Source organism: Anomaloglossus baeobatrachus, chromosome 11 (genome assembly GCF_048569485.1).
Source record: "Anomaloglossus baeobatrachus isolate aAnoBae1 chromosome 11, aAnoBae1.hap1, whole genome shotgun sequence".
Classification (NCBI taxonomy): Eukaryota; Metazoa; Chordata; class Amphibia; order Anura; family Aromobatidae; genus Anomaloglossus; species Anomaloglossus baeobatrachus.
Genome location: NC_134363.1, coordinates 127,829,758 through 127,850,142, shown reverse-complemented (window position 1 = coordinate 127,850,142; position 20,385 = coordinate 127,829,758). Strand labels below are relative to the sequence as shown.

At 49.6% G+C, this 20,385-nt stretch overlaps 1 protein-coding gene across 3 annotated transcripts in view; it reads left to right on the top strand.

The window, feature by feature from the left end:
* Positions 1 to 7,238, top strand: part of PER3 (period circadian regulator 3) — a 53,328-nt gene extending 46,090 nt beyond the window's left edge. For 2 of the 3 annotated variants that reach the window (XM_075328227.1, XM_075328228.1), the window contains exons 20-22: positions 3,999 to 4,176; positions 6,305 to 6,455; positions 6,637 to 7,238. In XM_075328227.1, the coding sequence (XP_075184342.1) occupies positions 3,999 to 4,176; positions 6,305 to 6,455; positions 6,637 to 6,804 (497 nt within the window). In that variant the 3' untranslated portion in view covers positions 6,805 to 7,238. Of the gene's footprint in view, positions 1 to 3,998; positions 4,177 to 6,304; positions 6,456 to 6,636 lie in introns of those variants that run through there. The other variant, XR_012727532.1, reaches the window with a different exon arrangement.
* The last annotated feature ends 13,147 nt before the right edge of the window (positions 7,239 to 20,385 follow it).

The window sequence follows — 20,385 nt, the reverse complement described above, 5'->3', positions numbered from 1 at the left end:
TGCCGGGGGTGCCGTAGGTGGAAAAGCTGGGCTCTAAGAGTCGGCTCCTCTGGAAGTAAGAGGCTAAGCTCACTTCAATGTCTGGGACACCCTTATGTTAGCACACAGCGGAAAGATCACTATGCGTTTTGAAGCAACATCAGGTTATTCAGGTTAAGCTTTGAAATGCATGGTGAGCTTACCTCCGTGTGCTAAAATAAACGTTGTCCCAGCTGTAGAAGTGAGCTTTAGCCTCTTACTCTCCTATTTTGTATATACCCGAAGAATAAGCTGGAGCAGTTTCCAAGTGTGTAACTCTTCTACAGCACCCCCAACATATCATCTTTCACATTAAGAACATATTGAACAATCTAGGAGCCAAGAGCTGTCTGTCTGTCTGTCTGTCTGTCTGTCTGTCTGTCTGTCTGTCTGTCTGTCTGTCTGTCTGTCTGTCTGTCTGTCTGTCTGTCTGTCTGTCTGTCTGTCTGTCTGTCTGTCTGTCTGTCTATTTTTGCTTTCCAATATATTAGATTTTTTTCTCATAAATATATATTTTTGGTTTTTTTTTCTGAGATAGATATATAGATAAAGAGAAAGAGATATCTCAGAAAAAAATATATTGAGGAAAAAAAACAAATATATATTGGAAAGTAAAAAATAAAATGTGTGTATGTGTATATATATTTTATTTTTTACTTAAAAAAAATATATGTTTATATAACAAAATGTATCTCTTTATATATAAATATATATGAAAAATGTGCATGTAAATTCTAATATTTTTTTTTTTTAGCAAAAGTAAAATATATGTTATATATATATTTTTTACATACACACCAACAGAATAAATAGTGTGTGTATAATATACATATACATATGTGTGTGTGTGTGTATATGTATAATATATATATATATATATTATATAATTTTAATGTGTGTGTGTATGTATGTATGTATATATATCTGTCTCAACAGAGTCAATTGTATGTGTATGTTTGTACATATATGTGTGTGTGTGTGTGTGTGTGTGTGTGTGTATATATATAATCTCTATTATATACACCAACAGAGTAAAAAGCTTAAGTTAATGCCATCGTAGTGACGTTCCCCAGCACAGCTTGTTCAGCCTATCATGTAGATAGTTTCCAGATTTTCAGGCATCTGATGTAAAATAAAGTCTGCCGAGAAGTCCTGGAAAAGAGTGAAACCTTAGGTGTTACAGCTTTACCGGACAGCCCATGATTTAATAAAGATGTGATAATGTTGTCATTTTTCCTGTGTTTGTGTATATCTTATATAACTAATCGGCTGTACGTGACGTTTACCTAGTAACCACCTACAGACCTATGTAACAAATTAATATGTATCTTTCATGTTTAAAGAGTAGGTGTGCTCTTGAGCGTATTGTTAAGATACTATGTAGAATTATCTATTGCTCCAGTCACATCCAGAGCTGCATTCAGAAATCTGTTGCACGGCCTCACAACTTGCTACTTTCTTTTCATTCATCTGGCGCACACTGTGCTGCAATGCGCTTTGAGATGCGTGGTTTTTTTACATACAGGGTGGTCCAAAAGTAGGTGGACAGTATGTGTAATAGGGTTAAGAAGGGGGAGACTTATCAAACATGGTGTAAAGTGAAACTGACTCAGCTGCCCTTACCAACCAATCAGATTTTACTTTTTCATTCTTCAGAATCTTTGGAAAATGAAAGGTGGAATCTGATTGGTTGCTAAGGGCAGCTGAGTCAGTTTCACTTTACTCATGTTTGATAAATCTCCCCCTTCATAGCCCTATTACACATGCTGTCCACCTACTTTTGGACCACCTTGTGTATACTTTCGTATGTTCTACCCCTGTTATAGATTGGTGGAGGTCCATGTTCTGAGGCCTCTCGCTGATGACGCTAATAATTTCTCTGCAGCGATGAGCTCAGGAGGCAGATGCGCTCGGTGGTGGACCACCTTATGGACTTTCTATTAAGCCCATGCACCACTCTGCATGCTGGAGCTCTTTGCTTTTGGGCAGTTGGAGAGGTCAGTGAGGGTCACAGGACCTGGACTCCAATAGATCAGCAGAATGTGTAATATATTAAAAACTATAGTTGCCATTGAGGCTTTTGAAGATAAAAGGATGGCGTTATTTGGTTGGATAGTGCAAACCAGCACAGGTCTCATGAGCATCCACCATAATCTGGAACTCCCCATCTACATGTAAGATTGTCTTCCATGATTGAAGCCTTCAGATTCAACCTGAAAACTCATCTCTTCAGGAAAACAGGCAGCCTGCAATATCCCACTGCTGCCTCCTCTCCACCACCGGAGCCGCTGCCACCCCCACCTACCATCTCCTTCTTCCCCATTGCCCTGTAGACTGTAAGCCCATGTGAGCAGTGTCCACTCCCCTCTGTACCCATCGGTCACTATCAGTTTGTTTTTTTTGTATATTATATATTTAGTAGGCCTCTTTCACATATCAGTATTTTTTAACAGTTTTTGGATGCCAAAACCAGCCACGTCTCCAAAACACTGAACAGCTGTCAGCCTTTCAATTACAGTTTCTCTCTGTAAGTGCCACTACTGGCTTTGGCATACAAAGGCCATGTTCATACAGGGCATTTTTCATGCATTTTTTGCATTATTTTTTTTTTCTATTGCTTTTATGCAATTCCATGCCAATATAAAAGCTTTTTACAGTACCAGTGAGATTCCAGGAATCTTATGCACACGATTTCTTTATTTCTTGACTGAAATGGCAAAATGCTGTTTTTTGGGTTTTGTTTTTTTTCTTTTGGTTTTGTTTTTGGTTTTTGTTTTTTTGTTTAAGAAGCTTGCTGTCCATTCTTTCAGCATTTTTGCTCCTTTTTTTTCACCATTGAAAGCAACCACGTTTTTATACTGCTTTTTTTTTTGGTGAATGAAACTAACTTTACTTAAACATGCACTGTAGACATATGACACCAAAAATGCAACAAAAACACAACTTTACTGCCAAGAAATCATATTTTGCAGCAAAAAAAAAAAAAAAAAAACTGTGTGAATATAGACAAACACTACTGGAAAATACTGATGTGTGAATGAGGCCTTATCTTTATTTAACCATATTCATATGTGTAGTTCCCTGGAGTTATTAATGTGGTAAAATTAAATGATCGGGTAAGGAGGATAAACCCCTCCGCAGTGGAGGGCAAACATGATGCCCCGCAGTGTGGGGACGGAGCGTCAGCAGCAGAACTCTGAATGCAGCTCTGGATGTATCTGGAGCACATGGTGTAGATCATTTGTGCAATTACTCCATGTTATATGTAGATGTCAAATTGTATTAACAGTGGAACGTTATTCTAAACAGGACACATTAAAGGGGTTCTCCACGAAGATGCTCCTCCTGTAATGTATGTGGGTAACGGATCAGTTTTACTTACTATTTAGCTACACAATTGTCATTTTGGAGGCTGGAAAAAAATACTCACTTTGTGAACCTGGAAATCCGAGTCGTGCTGTGCTCACTGAGCGGCACAAGTGTCATTTATTTTTCCCTATCCTATTCCTAAATCCAAAATATTAGCCCATCACCACATACATGGTTTTACGGGAAATGAGCTTTTAGTGTAGAGCCCCTTAATTTGTGCCTGTCCATTGTGGCGAGCGCAGACTAGGGAGCTCAGACTGCAAACAGAGCTTGAAATAAGGATGGCGGAGGCCATGCAGGGTGACCGAGAGAAAAATCTGCATTTATGTACTCTGCCCTGTACAGACTCTGCGTAGGGATCAGCCTTCCCCATTTCAAAGCTCTATTTTTGCTTTTAGATGATCAGAGTGGACGCAATGACACAATTATTAGTACTGATTTATGTATTCGTGTCCTGCAAATTGTTTGCACTCTGAGCATTGATTATCATCTGAAGGTCTAGACCTGGATAATGGTTAGCTGTGTACCTGTATGCATGAGAATGGAGTCATTGTAGCAGTGCCACACGTTTTATTCTTTATTTTTTTTGTTTTTCTCTATTACGCATAAAGGGAGTAGTAACAGTAGCAAGTATTTCGCTAGCAAGTCCTCCGATACGTCCAAGAAGGGACATAAACGCCAGGAAGTTGTGGAACTGGACTCCTTTCCAAAAGCTGTCGGAGACTCCATATGGACTATGATAGAGCGTACACCTACCCCTGTTATGATGACCTATCAGATCCCAGAGAGGTAAGAATCGGCACAGACACAGTCCCTTTTGTTCCCCCTCTGCATTAAAATAGCAACCTGTTAAAGAGCTGTGACTTGCCACTATACTGTCCTAATCCTGCCCTCAGCATTGCCCACGGGGTTTATTGGAACTTACTGTTAGGGCTAGACAAATGCATGTCTCGTGAAAGTGCAGTATATGTCAAAGTTCTGCCTGTACCCAATTTATCCTTACAGGCTAGAATCCTTCATTTACAAAATTATACAGCCATCATCCGCAACAGCAGTGGTTGTGCGCTCCGCCAGCTGTTGTTCAACAGTTAAATGCCGCTTTCAATCTCTGCCAGTGGCATTTAAAGAGAATCTGTCAGCAGGTTTTTTTTTTTTATACATCATGTGAGAGCAGCGTGATGTATGCAAAGAGACCCTGAAAACAACTACATATGTGTAGGTTCAGCTGTTATGACACAATCACAATTTTTAGATTTAGCCGTCTAGCAGGCTTGTAATAGAGATTAACACTTCACTGTCAATGTACCATCAGAGGAGGGAGTGTGCTGGACTGCCGTGCATATGACTTTATAGTCAGAGCAATGATAAGGGTTCTGCTGCTTAAACAAACATAGTAAATCAACAATCGCAGTAGGGTCTTACCAGGGGGATTACTGAGTACAATGGCATAATGTGCTCTCCCGGCTGGGGTTGTATATCCACAATCACGGAATAATATACGAATTTGCTGCTGTGGGCCTGCAGTGGAGAAATCGGTACAATAGGAAGGAAAGGGTTAAAGCCGCACTGCCAGTGGAGTAAACCAGGATGGATGAAAACAGTAGTTTGAGACTATGCGTCTCAAAGAATGAGGCTTCTTCTTTAGCTCATATCACCACATGTGTGTGGTTTCAGGAATTGATTTTACTGACAGATTACTTTTTTTTTTTTTTTTGTAAATGAGCTCTAATTGTAAGAAATTGCAATGCTTATTGTATTGATTGCAAATTGGGAAAGTAAATTTAGAAGTTTTAAAGTGACTGTCACCAGGTTTTTTGCTCCATCTGAGAGCAGCATAATGTAGAGACAGAGACCCTCATTCCAGCGATGTGTCACTTACTGAGCTGTTTGCTGTCATTGTGATAAAATCAATGTTTTCTCTGCTGCAGATCTAGCAGTTATACAGAGCTCCTGAATTTGCTGGACTACCTGCAGCATCAAGTAGTCCTGTACTAATAATCTACTGCTGATTAAACAGTTATTTTTATCAAAATTACACTAAGCATTTCAGTAAATGACACATCGCTGGAATTGGGATCTCTGTCCCTACGTTATACTGTTCTCAGATTAGTTGGCAAATACCTGATGACGGATTCCCTTTAACAAATTTCGTTATACACTCCTCAACATTGCAGTAGCAACACCAAGAAAAAAAAGTTGTGGAATTTTGGAAATCACAGAATCATTTGCAGATCAGTAACGTTTCTGTCCTTCCTGTGATTTCCATAATTCCATGACTTTTTCTTTTTAGTGTTGAATGTTGAGGAGTGTGTAATGTAATCCATATATTTTGCTTTGCGCACGTTAGGGGTTTTTTTTGGTTGCGTCTTTGTGGTGACCACAAAGATGCAGCATGTCAGCTCCTTCTGCGTTTTTGCCATTGTTTGAGCCCTTCCAGTCAATAGATTTGTCTTTAAAAAGAAAAAAAAAAAGCAGCAAAAAAATGCATGCCAAGGGTGTGGGCGTTTTTGTTTTTTTTTTTTTTTTTTTTTTACCAAAAACATGCATCTTTGTGGTCACCACAAAGATGCTGCATGTGCACATAGCCCAACCCACAGGCTGCTGAGACCCACTAATGATGAAGATAAGATGCTTAAGCTAACATTTCAGGAAAACAAAAAAAGACTGCGAGATAACAGAGGCAGGGCTGAAGTCTGTTTTAACATTTGCAACATGCGGTCTTCAGGTTACATTGCAAAAATCTGCTGACTGAGTCACTTTTAAGGACAGATGCACCCAAATCTTAGATTGCCTTGCATTATATATTTAGTTACAAGTGTAAGCCTCTTCTGTTTGAAGTGCCAAGTCTTTTTTTTCGTTGCTGAGCTTTATCCTTGCTTTAGTATATTATTTAAAGACTTTACGTAATTTTTTACAGGGATAAGGAGACTTTGTTGAAACAGGATCTGGAGAAACTGACTGCCATGCGGCACAAGCAGCCCTGGTTCACTGAAGCACAAAAGGAGGAGCTGGCAGAGGTGCATTCGTGGATCCGACACCGCACAATTCCCCAGGAGATAGACACTCAAGTACGGGTTACAATTCACATTATTTTTCCTTTTTTAGATATTCACTCTATAAGAGAATAATACAAACCTGCCAGTTTTAGGAATTAATGTGGAACATGCATAGTCCTCACCACCACAATGCAATGTTATGATTGTAAGTATTGTGTGGGAATCTAATGCCTGTGTCTTTTATTGCCACCAGGGATGCGTCATGTGTGTAAGAGCAAAGAAAAATCTCAAAGAGAAGGAAGAAGATCATAGGGAAGAGCAAGGCTCCACCAAAGCGACAGAACAATCAATGACACAACAAACTCCGTGCCTGCTCAGTCTCTCTGACCCAGGAGAAAACACATCAAACTCAGAGACTTGACTTTTTTTTTTTGTATATGAAGTTTTTATTTTATATATGAAACTCTTATTTAAGTCCATTCAATGCCGCGCCAAGAGGAAACGTGGAGTTCCTTCAACAGTGCTCACCGCCCAGGGGAAGAAGCCAAGCGCTCTTCTGTTTCACGACCGACCCTGTGCCAAGACTCGCGCTCTCCGCGGACATTCTGACTATCCACAGTGGTAGCATTTTCCGGTGGACCTACACTGACTCATGTTGGAAAATCCATCCTGATTTTCTGTGAACATTTTTTTTTCTTTTGAGCCGGAGGTTGTTAATTTGTGCACTTGTCCTGTATGTAAATATCCCTGTCGTTAAACATGTACTAGAACGGAGTGAGTGGTTTCAAGACGTTTCGTTTTTTTTTCCTTTTTTATTTGTAAATTTCTATATTGATAAAAATGAACTTTGAGGATTGCGTTTGTCTGCTCTTTAATTTTTTCTTAAGTCCTGAAAACTGTTGAATGGGTCACACTTCATTGCCCCATAATCCGTATTCACACACCATATTTTTAAATCTTTCTTCTAAAAACACGACTTGCACTGAGTTATAACCTACAACACCAGAGCGGCGCTCACAGTTTTGCAGATATCAGAACAGACATCTTCCAGCATTTTCTGCTTGCTCTGGGGATTTACCGTATTTTTGGACTATAAGACGCCTTTTTTTTTTCCCCCCAAATATTGGGGGAAAGTGAGGGGGTACGTCTTATAGTCTGAATGTGGCTGCAGGAAATGAGGGTGCTGAGGTGGAGCGAGTCATCTGTGGCATGAGCAGGCTATAGCAGCCTGCCGTGACCACGTGAGCCCGCTAATTTCATATGCACGCCCATCATCCCTCAGCGCTGAAGCCTGAGCTCACAGGTGGGCGGGGGGTGCGCTCATAGTAAAGAGCCGGCCCGCGTGATCACCCCTGGCAACTACACCCTGGAGTAATCATATGGGGCTGTATTCACTGCCCCCCGCGCATCATCATCAGCGCGGGGGGCAGTGAATCAGTATACTCACCCGTCCCCATTCCCCTGCAGCATCGCGATCTCCTCTTGTCTGCCGGCCAGCTGATCTGTGTAGAGAGCGGCGAGTACAGCGATGACATGATCCCTGTGTGCACCGCTAGTCTCCACACAGGTCAGCAGACAGGAGGACGAGCGATGCTGCAGGGGGACGGCTCCACACTCCAGCGGCGCTGCTGCCGGCACTGACAGGAGGAGGAGCGATGCTGCATGGAGCGAGGAAAGGGGAGTATAAAAGGTTTTTGTGTTTTTTGTGTTTTTTTTTTTTTTGTTTGTGTGCCACATGTAGTGGGTCATATAGCAGGATGAGGGTATATAGCAGGATATGGATGGGGGGTATATAGCAGGATATGGATGGGGGTACATAGCAGGATGGATGGCGGTATATAGCAGGATAAGGGCATATACCAGAATGGCACCATGTAGCAGGATGGGGGCTATACCATGATGGCGGTATATAGCAGGATGGCAATATATACCAGGATGAGGGACAAATATAAAATGCAGGAGGATCATTATCAGGATGGGGTACCTTAGTAGAGAATTTGGGGACATTACCCCCATAACTGTGTCAGCAGCAGATCCTCGCCTGATAAGTGTGTCATGACCACATTTTTTGCTTAAAATTTTATTTCTTTGTCGCTCCATTGGGAGACCCAGACAATTGGGTGTATAGCTTCTGCCTCCGGAGGCCACACAAAGTATTACACTTTAAAAAGTGTAACCCCCTCCCCTCTGCTATACACCCTCCCGTGCATCACGGGCCCATCAGTTTTTATGCTTTGTGTTGAAGGAGGCACACATGCACGCAAGCTCCACAAGTTAGTCGGCAGCAGCTGCTGACTATATCGGATGGAAGAAAAGAGGGCCCATTACAGGGCTCCCGGCATGCTCCCTTCTCACCCCACTCTGAGTCGGCGGTGCTGTTAAGGTTGAGGTACCCATTGCGGGTACACAGGCAGGAGCCACATGCTGTTTTCCTTCCCCATCCCTTACAGGGCTCTGGGTGAAGTGGGATCCTAAACGGTCTCCAGGCACTGGGACCGCGCTCCCTCCGCAGCCCCTGGGGGAATCTGCTGGACAGGAGCCCGGGTATCGTCAGGGACATGGCCCTGCTACTCTGAGGTACTCTGTGTCCCCTTGGGGACGGCGCATAGAGCGCCTGTTTGATACACGCTGCAGCAGCTGCTGGGTGTGTTGGTGCGCCGGGACTACCGCGCTGGCCGCGCTTGTTTGCCGGCCGCGCTTATAACTCGAGTCCCCGGCTTTTGCGGCCTAGTGCCGCATATTCCCGCCCCCTGGCCTGCCAGTCAGGAGTAAGGGCGGGACGCTGCACGGAACGTCAGCGCTGAGGGCAGGAGCATACTTTGTATCCTCCTCCCCCCTCACTGTGCACAGTGGGGCACCAGATTCCCGCACTTTTTAGTGCACGCCCACGGCTCCCTCTTCCTCACAGAACGCTAGCAGCCATTACTAGCAGCACGGCTGACGCTGGGGATCTTCAGAGACGAGCTCCAACAGCGCTGGGAGCCCAGGCAGGGAATCTGGTGGTCACACAAACGCTGAGGGCGGTCGGTAAGCAGCACCTGTTACTAGGTGCTTGCTCCCCTGGGTGCAGAAGTGTATATTTATATCCATACTTTGTATACATTTACTCTGTACGGCCGCACTGTTGCCTTGGCTATATTCCCTCTCTGATTGCTCTAAAAGGAGACAACAGCATGTCGTCCGAAAAAAGCAAGGGTGCCAGGGCACAGGTTTACTTTGCAACCTGTACCTCATGTGCGGCTATGCTACCTGCAGGTTCCTCCTATCCTCATTGTGCGCAATGCTCGGCCCCTGTGACACTCACTCAGCCGGAGCCTTTGGCACTGGTGGGACCCTCGGCCCAGGTGGAACAATCGGCTGCCACCGTCCAGGTGACAGGGACAGAGTTTGCAGTATTTGCTGACAAACTTTCTGAGTCTATGGATAGATGGTCTGCTAAGATTCTAGAGGCTTTGCAGTCCAGACTAGTAACACAGATCCCGGGCACTGTTGAATCATTGTCCCCAGGCCCCCCTAGGTTGGAGCAGCAAAGTGCTCCTGGGGCGACTCATAGCTCCCACGGTGAGGACTATGACACGGACCGCAGTCCCAGGCCAGCTAAGCGGGCTCGCCGGGAGCTTCCCTCGACTTCATCACAGTGTTCAGGGTCTCAGCATGAGGAATCTCTGGAAGATGAAGCGGAGGTGGCAGATCAGGGCTCTGATTCTGACGCCGCTCTCAACCTTGATACATCTGAAGGGGACGCCATAGTAAATGACCTTATAGCGTCCATCAATCAGGTGTTAGATCTTTCTCCTCCAACTCCTCAGATTGAGGAGTCAGCTTCTCAGCAGGAGAAATTCCATTTTAGGTTTCCTAAACGAGCACGGAGTGCATTTCTTGATCACTCCGACTTCAGAGATACAGTCCAGAAACACCGAGCTTTTCCAGATAAGCGCTTTACTAAGCGCCTTAATGACACACGTTATCCCTTTCCCCCTGACGTAGTCAAGGGTTGAGCTCAGTGTCCCAAGGTGGATCCTCCAGTCTCCAGACTGGCGGCTAGATCCATAGTTCCAGTGGCAGATGGTGCATCACTCAAGGATGCCACTGACAGGCAGATAGAGCTCCTGATGAAATCCATCTATGAGGCTATAGGCGCGTCTTTTGCTCCGGCATTTGCAGCCGTATGGGCACTCCAAGCTATCTCAGCTTGTCAGTCTGAGATTAATGCAGTTACACGTGCCTCTACTCCACAGGTTGTGTCCTTAACCTCTCAGGCGTCGGCGTTTGCGTCCTACGCCATGAATGCTGTCCTGGACTCTGCGAGCCGTACGGCGGTAGCATCCGCCAATTCGGTGGCAGTCCGCAGGGCTATGTGGCTACGTGAATTGAAGGCAGACTCTGCTTCCAAGAAGTTCTTAACCGGTTTGCCATTTTCTGGCGACCGCCTCTTTGGCGAGCAATTGGATGAAATCATTAAACAATCCAAGGGAAAGGAATCGTCCTTGCCCCAGTCCAAACCTAACAGACCTCCACAAAGGAAGGTACAATCGAGATTTCGGTCCTTTCGGACCTCAGCCAAGTCTCAATTCTCCTCGTCCAACAGGCCACAGAAGGGTCAGAGGAACTCTGACTCATGGCGGTCTAAGTCACGTCCTAAAAAGACCGCCGGAGGAACCGCTCCCAAAGCGGCCTCCTCATGACTTTCGGCCTCCCCAAACCGCATCCTCGGTCGGTGGCAGGCTCTCCCGCTTTTGCGACGCCTGGTTGCCACATGTCCAAGACCGATGGGTGAGAGGCATTCTGTCTCACGGTTACAAGATAGAATTCCGCTCTCGTCCTCTGACTCGTTTCTTCAGAACATCAGCGCTTCCTGCGTTTCGCCATCGGGGACGAACACTTTCAGTTCGTGGCGCTGCCCTTTGGCCTGGCGACAGCCCCTCGGGTCTTCACCAAGGTCATGGCAACAGTGGTAGCGGTCCTGCACTCGCAGGGACACTCGGTGATCCCTTACTTAGACGATCTCCTGGTCAAGGCCCCCTCTCAGGTGGCATGCCAACACAGCCTGAACATTGCTCTGGAGACTCTCCAGAGATTCGGGTGGATCATCAATTTCCCAAAGTCAAAATTGACTCCGACCCAATCGCTGACATATCTCGGGATGGAGTTTCACACTCTCTCAGCGATAGTGAAACTTCCGCTGGACAAACAACGTTCACTACGGACAGGGGTGCAATCTCTCCTTCGAGCCCAGTCGCACCCCTTGAGACGCCTCATGCACTTCCTAGGGAAGATGGTGGCGGCAATGGAGGCAGTTCCATTTGCACAGTTTCATCTGCGTCCACTTCAATGGGACATTCTCCGAAAATGGGACAGGAAGTCGACGTCTCTCGACAGGAACGTCTCCCTGTCTCGGACAGCCAAGGCCTCTCTTCAGTGGTGGCTTCTTCCCACGTCTTTGTCGAACGGGAAATCATTTCTGCCCCCATCCTGGGCGGTGGTCACGACGGATGCGAGTCTGTCAGGGTGGGGAGCGGTCTTCCTCCACCACAGGGCTCAGGGTACCTGGACTCAGCCAGAGTCCTCCCTGCAGATCAATGTTCTGGAGATAAGGGCAGTGTATCTAGCCCTAAAGGCGTTCCAGCCGTGGCTGGAGGGCAGGCAGATCCGAATTCAGTCGGACAACGCCACGGCAGTGGCATACATCAACCACCAAGGCGGCACACGCAGTCGGCAAGCCTTCCAGGAAGTTCGGCGGATTCTGCTGTGGGTGGAAGCCACAGCCTCCACCATCTCCGCAGTTCACATCCCGGGCGTAGAAAACTGGGAAGCAGACTTTCTCAGTCGCCAGGGCATGGATGCAGGGGAATGGTCTCTTCACCCAGAAGTGTTTCAAGAGATCTGTTGCCGCTGGGGGAAGCCGGACATCGACCTAATGGCGTCCCGGCACAACAACAAGGTCCCGGCATTCATGGCACGGTCTCAAGATCACAAAGCTCTGGCAGCAGACGCCTTAGTTCAGGATTGGTCGCAGTTTCGACTGCCTTATGTATTTCCTCCTCTGGCCCTACTGCCCAGAGTATTACGCAAGATCAGGTCCGACTGCAGCCGCGCCATCCTCATCGCCCCAGACTGGCCGAGGAGGTCGTGGTACCCAGATCTGTGGCATCTCACGGTGGGTCAACCGTGGGCACTGCCAGACCGTCCAGACTTACTGTCTCAAGGGCCATTTTTCCATCTGAATTCTGCGGCCCTCAACCTGACTGTGTGGCCATTGAGTCCTGGATCCTAGCGTCTTCAGGGTTATCTCAAGAGGTCATTGCCACTATGAGACAGGCCAGGAAACCAACGTCCGCCAAGATCTACCACAGGACGTGGAGAATCTTCTTATCCTGGTGCTCTGATCAGGGTTTTTCTCCCTGGCCATTTGCCTTGCCCACTTTTCTGTCCTTCCTTCAATCCGGACTGGAAAAGGGTTTGTCTCTCGGCTCCCTTAAGGGACAAGTATCGGCGCTATCTGTGTTTTTTCAAAAGCGTCTAGCCAGGCTTCCGCAGGTCCGCACGTTCTTGCAGGGAGTTTGTCACATAGTCCCTCCTTACAACCTTGGGATCTGAACAGGGTGCTAACGGCTCTTCAGAAACCACCTTTCGAGCCAATAAGAGAGATTTCTCTTTCACGCCTTTCGCAAAAGGGTGGTCTTCCTAGTGGCAGTCACATCACTTCGGAGAGTGTCGGAGCTGGCTGCACTGTCATGCAAAGCCCCCTTCCTGGTGTTCCACCAGGACAAGGTGGTTCTGCGTCCGGTTCCGGAATTTCTCCCTAAGGTGGTATCCCCTTTTCATCTTAATCAGGATATCTCCTTACCTTCTTTTTGCCCTCATCCTGTTCACCAATGTGAAAAGGATTTGCACTTGTTAGATCTCGTGAGAGCACTCAGGCTCTACATTTCACGCACGGCGCCCCTGCGCCGTTCTGATGCACTCTTTGTCCTTGTCGCTGGCCAGCGTAAGGGGTCGCAGGCTTCCAAGTCAACCTTGGCTAGATGGATCAAGGAACCGATTCTTGAAGCCTACCGTTCCTCTGGGCTTCCGATTCCTTCAGGGCTGAAAGCCCATTCTACCAGAGCCGTAGGTGCGTCCTTGGCATTGCGGCACCAGGCTACGGCTCAGCAGGTGTGTCAGGCGGCTACCTGGTCGAGTCTGCACACTTTTACAAAACACTATCAGGTGCATGCATATGCTTCGGCAGATGCCGCCCTAGGTAGGCGAGTCCTTCAGGCGGCAGTTGCACACCTGTAAGAAGAGGCCGTTTTTTCGGCTCTTTTTATCGAGGTATTCTTTTACCCACCCAGGGATTGCTTTTGGACATCCCAATTGTCTGGGTCTCCCAATGGAGCGACAAAGAAGAAGGGAATTTTGTTTACTTACCATAAATTCCTTTTCTTCTAGCTCCTATTGGGAGACCCAGCACCCGCCCCTGTTCCCTTCGGGCTGTTGTTTTTTTGTGTACACATGTTGTTCATGTTCATTGTTCTTTGGTTCATGGTTCAGTTCTCCGAACATCCTTCGGATTGAATTTACCTTAGACCAATTTATAAGTTTCCTCCTTCCTGCTTTGGCACCAAAACTGATGGGCCCGTGATGCATGGGAGGGTGTATAGCAGAGGGGAGGGGTTACACTTTTTAAAGTGTAATACTTTGTGTGGCCTCCGGAGGCAGAAGCTATACACCCAATTGTCTGGGTCTCCCAATAGGAGCTAGAAGAAAAGGAATTTACGGTAAGTAAACAAAATTCCCTTCTTTCGCTAATATTTCCTCTAAAACGAGGGTGTGTCTTATGGTCCGGTGCGTCTTATAGTCCGAAAAATACGGTACATTCTGACAGATGACGTTTTTGCAATAAGTATCCGATGTAGGGAAAACATTCCCACCCCATTTCTGTCTTTACCAGGAAAATGGTGAGCACAGCTCTGGAGATACAAAAAGCACAGGATAAGTATTGTGTGTAAAGTTTGTAAATTGACTCCGATTTTTTTTTTTTTTATTCTAGTTATATGCTTTTAATGGACATTCTCTCTAACAATATTTTTGGAATAGAAACAATGAAGGAAAGCTATTTCTGTCTTCCACCTATTTCTTCATGGAGAATTTAGAGAGTGATCCCAATGCTCTGCAATAGTGACATGGTGCCCCATGGGGTTGTCAACATCCTACCATTTCCCCTCACTGATGACTCAAAAAGTTTGCTCTGAAGAGAGCTCAGGATGCAGATGCGCCCGGTGGTATTCCAGCTTGTGGACTTTCTATTAAGCCCATACACCACTCTGCATGCTGGAGCTCTACGCTTTAGGGCAGTTTGAGAGGTCAGTGAGGGTCACAGGACCTGGACTCCCATAGATCAGCAGGATGTGTAACATATTAAAAACTATAGTTGATATTGAGACTTTTGGAGATATAGGATGGCATTATTTGGTTGGATAGGGAGAAGCAGCACAGGCCTCCTGAGCATCCACCATAAACTGAAACTCAATATCTCCGTGTCTCCATTGTCTTCCATGATAGAAGCCTTCAGATTCAACCTGGAAATTTATCTCTTCAGGAAAACAGGCAGCCTGCAATATCCCACTGCTGCCACTTTGCCACCACCGGAGCTGCTGCCACCCCCACCTACCATCTCCTTCTTCCCCATTACCCTTTAGATTGTAAGCCCATGAGTGCAGTGTTCTCTCTCCACCGATCAATCTGTCAATATTAGTTTGTTTTAACGTGTGCGCGTGTACAGTCATGGCCAAAAGTTTTGAGAATGACACCAAAATTATTTTTTCACATGATCTGTTGCCCTCTGGTTTTTAATTGTTTGTCTGATGTTTACATCACATACAGAAATATAATTGCAATCATATTATGAGTACCAAAAGGTTATATTGACAGAATGAGTTAATGCAGCAAGTCAATATTTGCAGTGTTGACCCTTCTTCTTCAGGACCTCTGCAATTCTCCCTGGCATGCTCTCAATCAACTTCTGGACCAAATCCTGACTGATAGCTGTCCATTCTTGCATAAGCAATGCTTGCATTTTGCCAGAATTTGTTGGTTTTTGTTTGTCCACCCGTCTCTTGATGATTGCCCACAAGTTCTCAATGGGATTAAGATCTGGGGAGTTTCCAGGCCATGACCCCAAAATCTTTGTTTTGTTCCATGAGCCATTTAGTGATCACCTTTGCTTTATGGCAAGGTGCTCCATCATGCTGGAAAAGGCATTGTTGGGCGCCAAACTGCTCTTGGACAGTTGGGAGAAGTTGCTCTTGGAGGACATTCTGGTACCATTCTTTATTCATGGCTGTGTTTTTAGGCAAGACAAGTAGGCAAGTGGTGCGATTCCCTTGGCTGAGAAGCAACCCCACACATGAATCGTTTCAGGATGCTTAACAGTTGGCATGAGACAAGACTGGTGGTAGCGCTCACCTCCTCTTCTCCTAATAAGCTGTTTTCCAGATGTCCCAAACAATCGAAAAGGGGATTCATCTGAGAAAATGTCTTTACCCCAGTCCTCAGCAGTCCACTCCCTGTACCTTTTGCAGAATATCAGTCGGTCCCTGATGTTTTTTCTGGAGAGAAGTGGCTTCTTTGCTGCCCTCCTTGAAACCAGGCCTTGCTCAAGCAGTCTCCGCCTCACAGTGCGTGCAGAAGCACTCACACCAGCCTGCTGCCATTGCTGAGCTAGCTCGGCACTGCTGGTAGTCCAATCCCACAGCTGAAACAGTTTTAAGATACGGTCCTGGCGTTTGCTGGTCCTTCTTGGGCGCCCTGGAGCCTTTTTGGCAACAATGGAAGCTCTCTCCTTGAAATTCTGGATGATGCGATAGATTGTTGACTGAGGTGCAATCTTTGTAGCTGCGATACTCTTCCCTGTTAGGCTATTTTTGTGCAGAGCAATGATGGCTGCACGTGTTTCTTTAGAGATAACCATGGTTAACTGAAGAGAAACAATGATACTAAGCACCAGCCTCCTTTTAAAGTGTCCAGTGGTGTCATTCTTACTTAATCATGACTGATCGCCAGCCCTGTCCTCATCAACACCCACACCTGTGTTAATGGAACAATCACTAAAACAATGTTAGCTGCTCCTTTTAAGGCAGGAATGCAATGATGTTGAAATGTGTTTTGAGGGTTAAAGTTCATTTTCTTAGCCAGTATTGACTTTGCAAGTACCGTAATTGCTGTTAAGCTGATCACTCTTTATGACATTCTGGAGTATATGCAAATTGCCATTAGAAAAACTTAAGCAGTAGACTTTGTAAACATTAATATTTGTAGCATTCTCAAAACTTTTGTCCATGACTATGTATTGGGTAGTCTAGAATGTGTATGTAGGTTAGCAGATTGAATAATAAGGTAATGAATGGACTGGATGGGTTAGGTTTAATTTAGTATTCTTATAATTGTATATTGGTTTTAAAATGACAAACAGAAGGAACAGTTTTAATAGATGAGTCTAATGTTTAACCCCTTCACGACCATGGACGGAAAGATCCGTCCTTGTGCCCTGGGCCTTAACGACCAAGGACGGATCTTTCCGTCATGGCGGAATCGCGGCACCGGAGCCTCCGGTGACTGCAATATGTTAACAAAAACCGCAGATTCGGGGAGGAGGGGACCTGTACCTGACCTCAGGAGGGGTGGTGCCTCCTCCCCGGACCTACGGAGGCTGTGATTGGCTAACGAACGCCGCTCAACCAATCACAGCCACTGTAATGTTCCAGCCATTTAAAATGACTGAAACATTGAAATCCAGCCCTGGCCAGTGCAGCTGTAGCACTGGCCATTGGCTGGAGCTGGGTGACCTCACTGGATCACCCTCCCCCAGCTCCAATGCTCTGATTGGAGAGATCGGCCTTGTGACCGATTTCTCCAATCACAGTGGACCTGTTGCCGGTGACCGCCCCCATCAGCTTCACTTGTCCCTGCAGCACGCCAGCACAGCACACTGAGCACAGTGAGTGACTGTACACAGTGCAATGGCAGGGCGACAAGCTCCGGTCCCATGCTGTTATGAGACCGGAGCATGGGACCCGGAAGTTGCCGCGCTGCCATTGCACTGTACGAAAAGCGTCCCGATCCGCCGCCGCTGCCCTCCGCGATCTGCCACCTGTCTCCCCGATCTCCTGCCCGCACCCTCACCCCCACACCTCCCGATCCGCTGCCGCCCTCCATCTGCCACAGTGCCACCGCTCCCCCCAATCTGCTGCCCGGCCCCTCACCTCCGTGCAGCAGATCGGAGGGAGCGGTGGCACTATGACAGATGGAGGAGGACAGGGATCGTGCACCCTGTCCTCCTCCATCTGTCATAATGCCACCGCTCCCTCCGATCTGCTGCCCGTCCCCTCCCCCTCGTGATCGGTGCCTGCCCCCTCCCCTCCCCTCCGTGATGTGCTGCTCGCCCCCTCCCCTCCCCTCCGTGATGTGCTGCTCGCCCCCTCCCCTCCCCTCCGTGATGTGCTGCTCGCCCCCTCCCCTCCGTGATGTGCTGCTCGCTCCCTCCCCTCCCCTCCGTGATGTGCTGCTCGCCCCCTCCCCTCCGTGATGTGCTGCTCGCCCCCTCCCCTCCGTGATGTGCTGCTCGCCCCCTCCCCTCCCCTCCGTGATGTGCTGCTCGCCCCCTCCCCTCCCCTCCGTGATGTGCTGCTCGCCCCCTCCCCTCCGTGATGTGCTGCTCGCTCCCTCCCCTCCCCTCCGTGATGTGCTGCTCGCCCCCTCCCCTCCCCTCCGTGATGTGCTGCTCGCCCCCTCCCCTCCGTGATGTGCTGCTCGCTCCCTCCCCTCCGTGATGTGCTGCTCGCCCCCTCCCCTCCGTGATGTGCTGCTCGCCCCCTCCCCTCCGTGATGTGCTGCTCGCCCCCTCCCCTCCCCTCCGTGATGTGCTGCTCGTCCCCTCCCCTCCGTGATGTGCTGCTCGCCCCCTCCCCTCCCCTCCGTGATGTGCTGCTCGCCCCCTCCCCTCCATGATGTGCTGCTCGCCCCCTCCCCTCCGTGATGTGCTGCTCGCCCCCTCCCCTCCGTGATGTGCTGCTCGCCCCCTCCCCTCCGTGATGTGCTGCTCGCCCCCTCCCCTCCCCTCCGTGATGTGCTGCTCGCCCCCTCCCCTCCGTGATGTGCTGCTCGCCCCCTCCCCTCCGTGATGTGCTGCTCGCCCCCTCCCCTCCGTGATGTGCTGCTCGCCCCCTCCCCTCCGTGATGTGCTGCTCGCCCCCTCCCCTCCGTGATGTGCTGCTCGCCCCCTCCCCTCCGTGATGTGCTGCTCGCCCCCTCCCCTCCCCTCCGTGATGTGCTGCTCGCCCCCTCCCCTCCCCTCCGTGATGTGCTGCTCGCCCCCTCCCCTCCCCTCCGTGATGTGCTGCTCGCTCCCTCCCCTCCGTGATGTGCTGCTCGCCCCCTCCCCTCCGTGATGTGCTGCTCGTCCCCTCCCCTCCCCTCCGTGATGTGCTGCTCGCCCCCTCCCCTCCCCTCCGTGATGTGCTGCTCGCCCCCTCCCCTCCCCTCCATGATGTGCTGCTCGCCCCCTCCCCTCCGTGATGTGCTGCTCGCCCCCTCCCCTCCGTGATGTGCTGCTCGCCCCCTCCCCTCCGTGATGTGCTGCTCGCCCCCTCCCCTCCGTGATGTGCTGCTCGCCCCCTCCCCTCCGTGATGTGCTGCTCGCCCCCTCCCCTACGTGATGTGCTGCACGCTCCCCCCACCTCTCACCCCCGTGGTCAGCTACCCGCCCCCTCCCCTGTCACCGCCGTGATGTGCGCTCCCTCCCCTGTCACCGCCGTGATGTGCGCTCCCTCCCCTGTCACCGCCGTGATGTGCGCCCCCTCCCCTCCCCTCCGTGATGTGCTGCTCGCCCCCTCCCCTCCATGATGTGCTGCTCGCCCCCTCCCCTCCCCTCCGTGATGTGCTGCTCGCCCCCTCCGTGATGTGCTGCTCGCCCCCTCCCCTCCGTGATGTGCTGCTCGCCCCCTCCCCTCCCCTCCATGATGTGCTGCTCGTCCCCTCCCCTCCGTGATGTGCTGCTCGCCCCCTCCCCTCCCCTCCGTGATGTGCTGCTCGCCCCCTCCCCTCCATGATGTGCTGCTCGCCCCCTCCCCTCCGTGATGTGCTGCTCGCCCCCTCCCCTCCGTGATGTGCTGCTCGCCCCCTCCCCTCCGTGATGTGCTGCTCGCCCCCTCCCCTCCCCTCCGTGATGTGCTGCTCGCCCCCTCCCCTCCCCTCCGTGATGTGCTGCTCGCCCCCTCCCCTCCGTGATGTGCTGCTCGCCCCCTCCCCTCCGTGATGTGCTGCTTGCCCCCTCCCCTCTGTGATGTGCTGCTCGCCCCCTCCCCTCCCCTCCGTGATGTGCTGCTCGCCCCCTCCCCTCCGTGATGTGCTGCTCGCCCCCTCCCCTCCCCTCCGTGATGTGCTGCTCGCCCCCTCCCCTCCCCTCCGTGATGTGCTGCTCGCCCCCTCCCCTCCCCTCCGTGATGTGCTGCTCGCTCCCTCCCCTCCGTGATGTGCTGCTCGCCCCCTCCCCTCCGTGATGTGCTGCTCGTCCCCTCCCCTCCCCTCCGTGATGTGCTGCTCGCCCCCTCCCCTCCCCTCCGTGATGTGCTGCTCGCCCCCTCCCCTCCCCTCCATGATGTGCTGCTCGCCCCCTCCCCTCCGTGATGTGCTGCTCGCCCCCTCCCCTCCGTGATGTGCTGCTCGCCCCCTCCCCTCCGTGATGTGCTGCTCGCCCCCTCCCCTCCGTGATGTGCTGCTCGCCCCCTCCCCTCCGTGATGTGCTGCTCGCCCCCTCCCCTACGTGATGTGCTGCACGCTCCCCCCACCTCTCACCCCCGTGGTCAGCTACCCGCCCCCTCCCCTGTCACCGCCGTGATGTGCGCTCCCTCCCCTGTCACCGCCGTGATGTGCGCTCCCTCCCCTGTCACCGCCGTGATGTGCGCTCCCTCCCCTGTCACCGTCGTGATGTGCGCTCCCTCCCCTGTCACCGCCGTGATGTGCG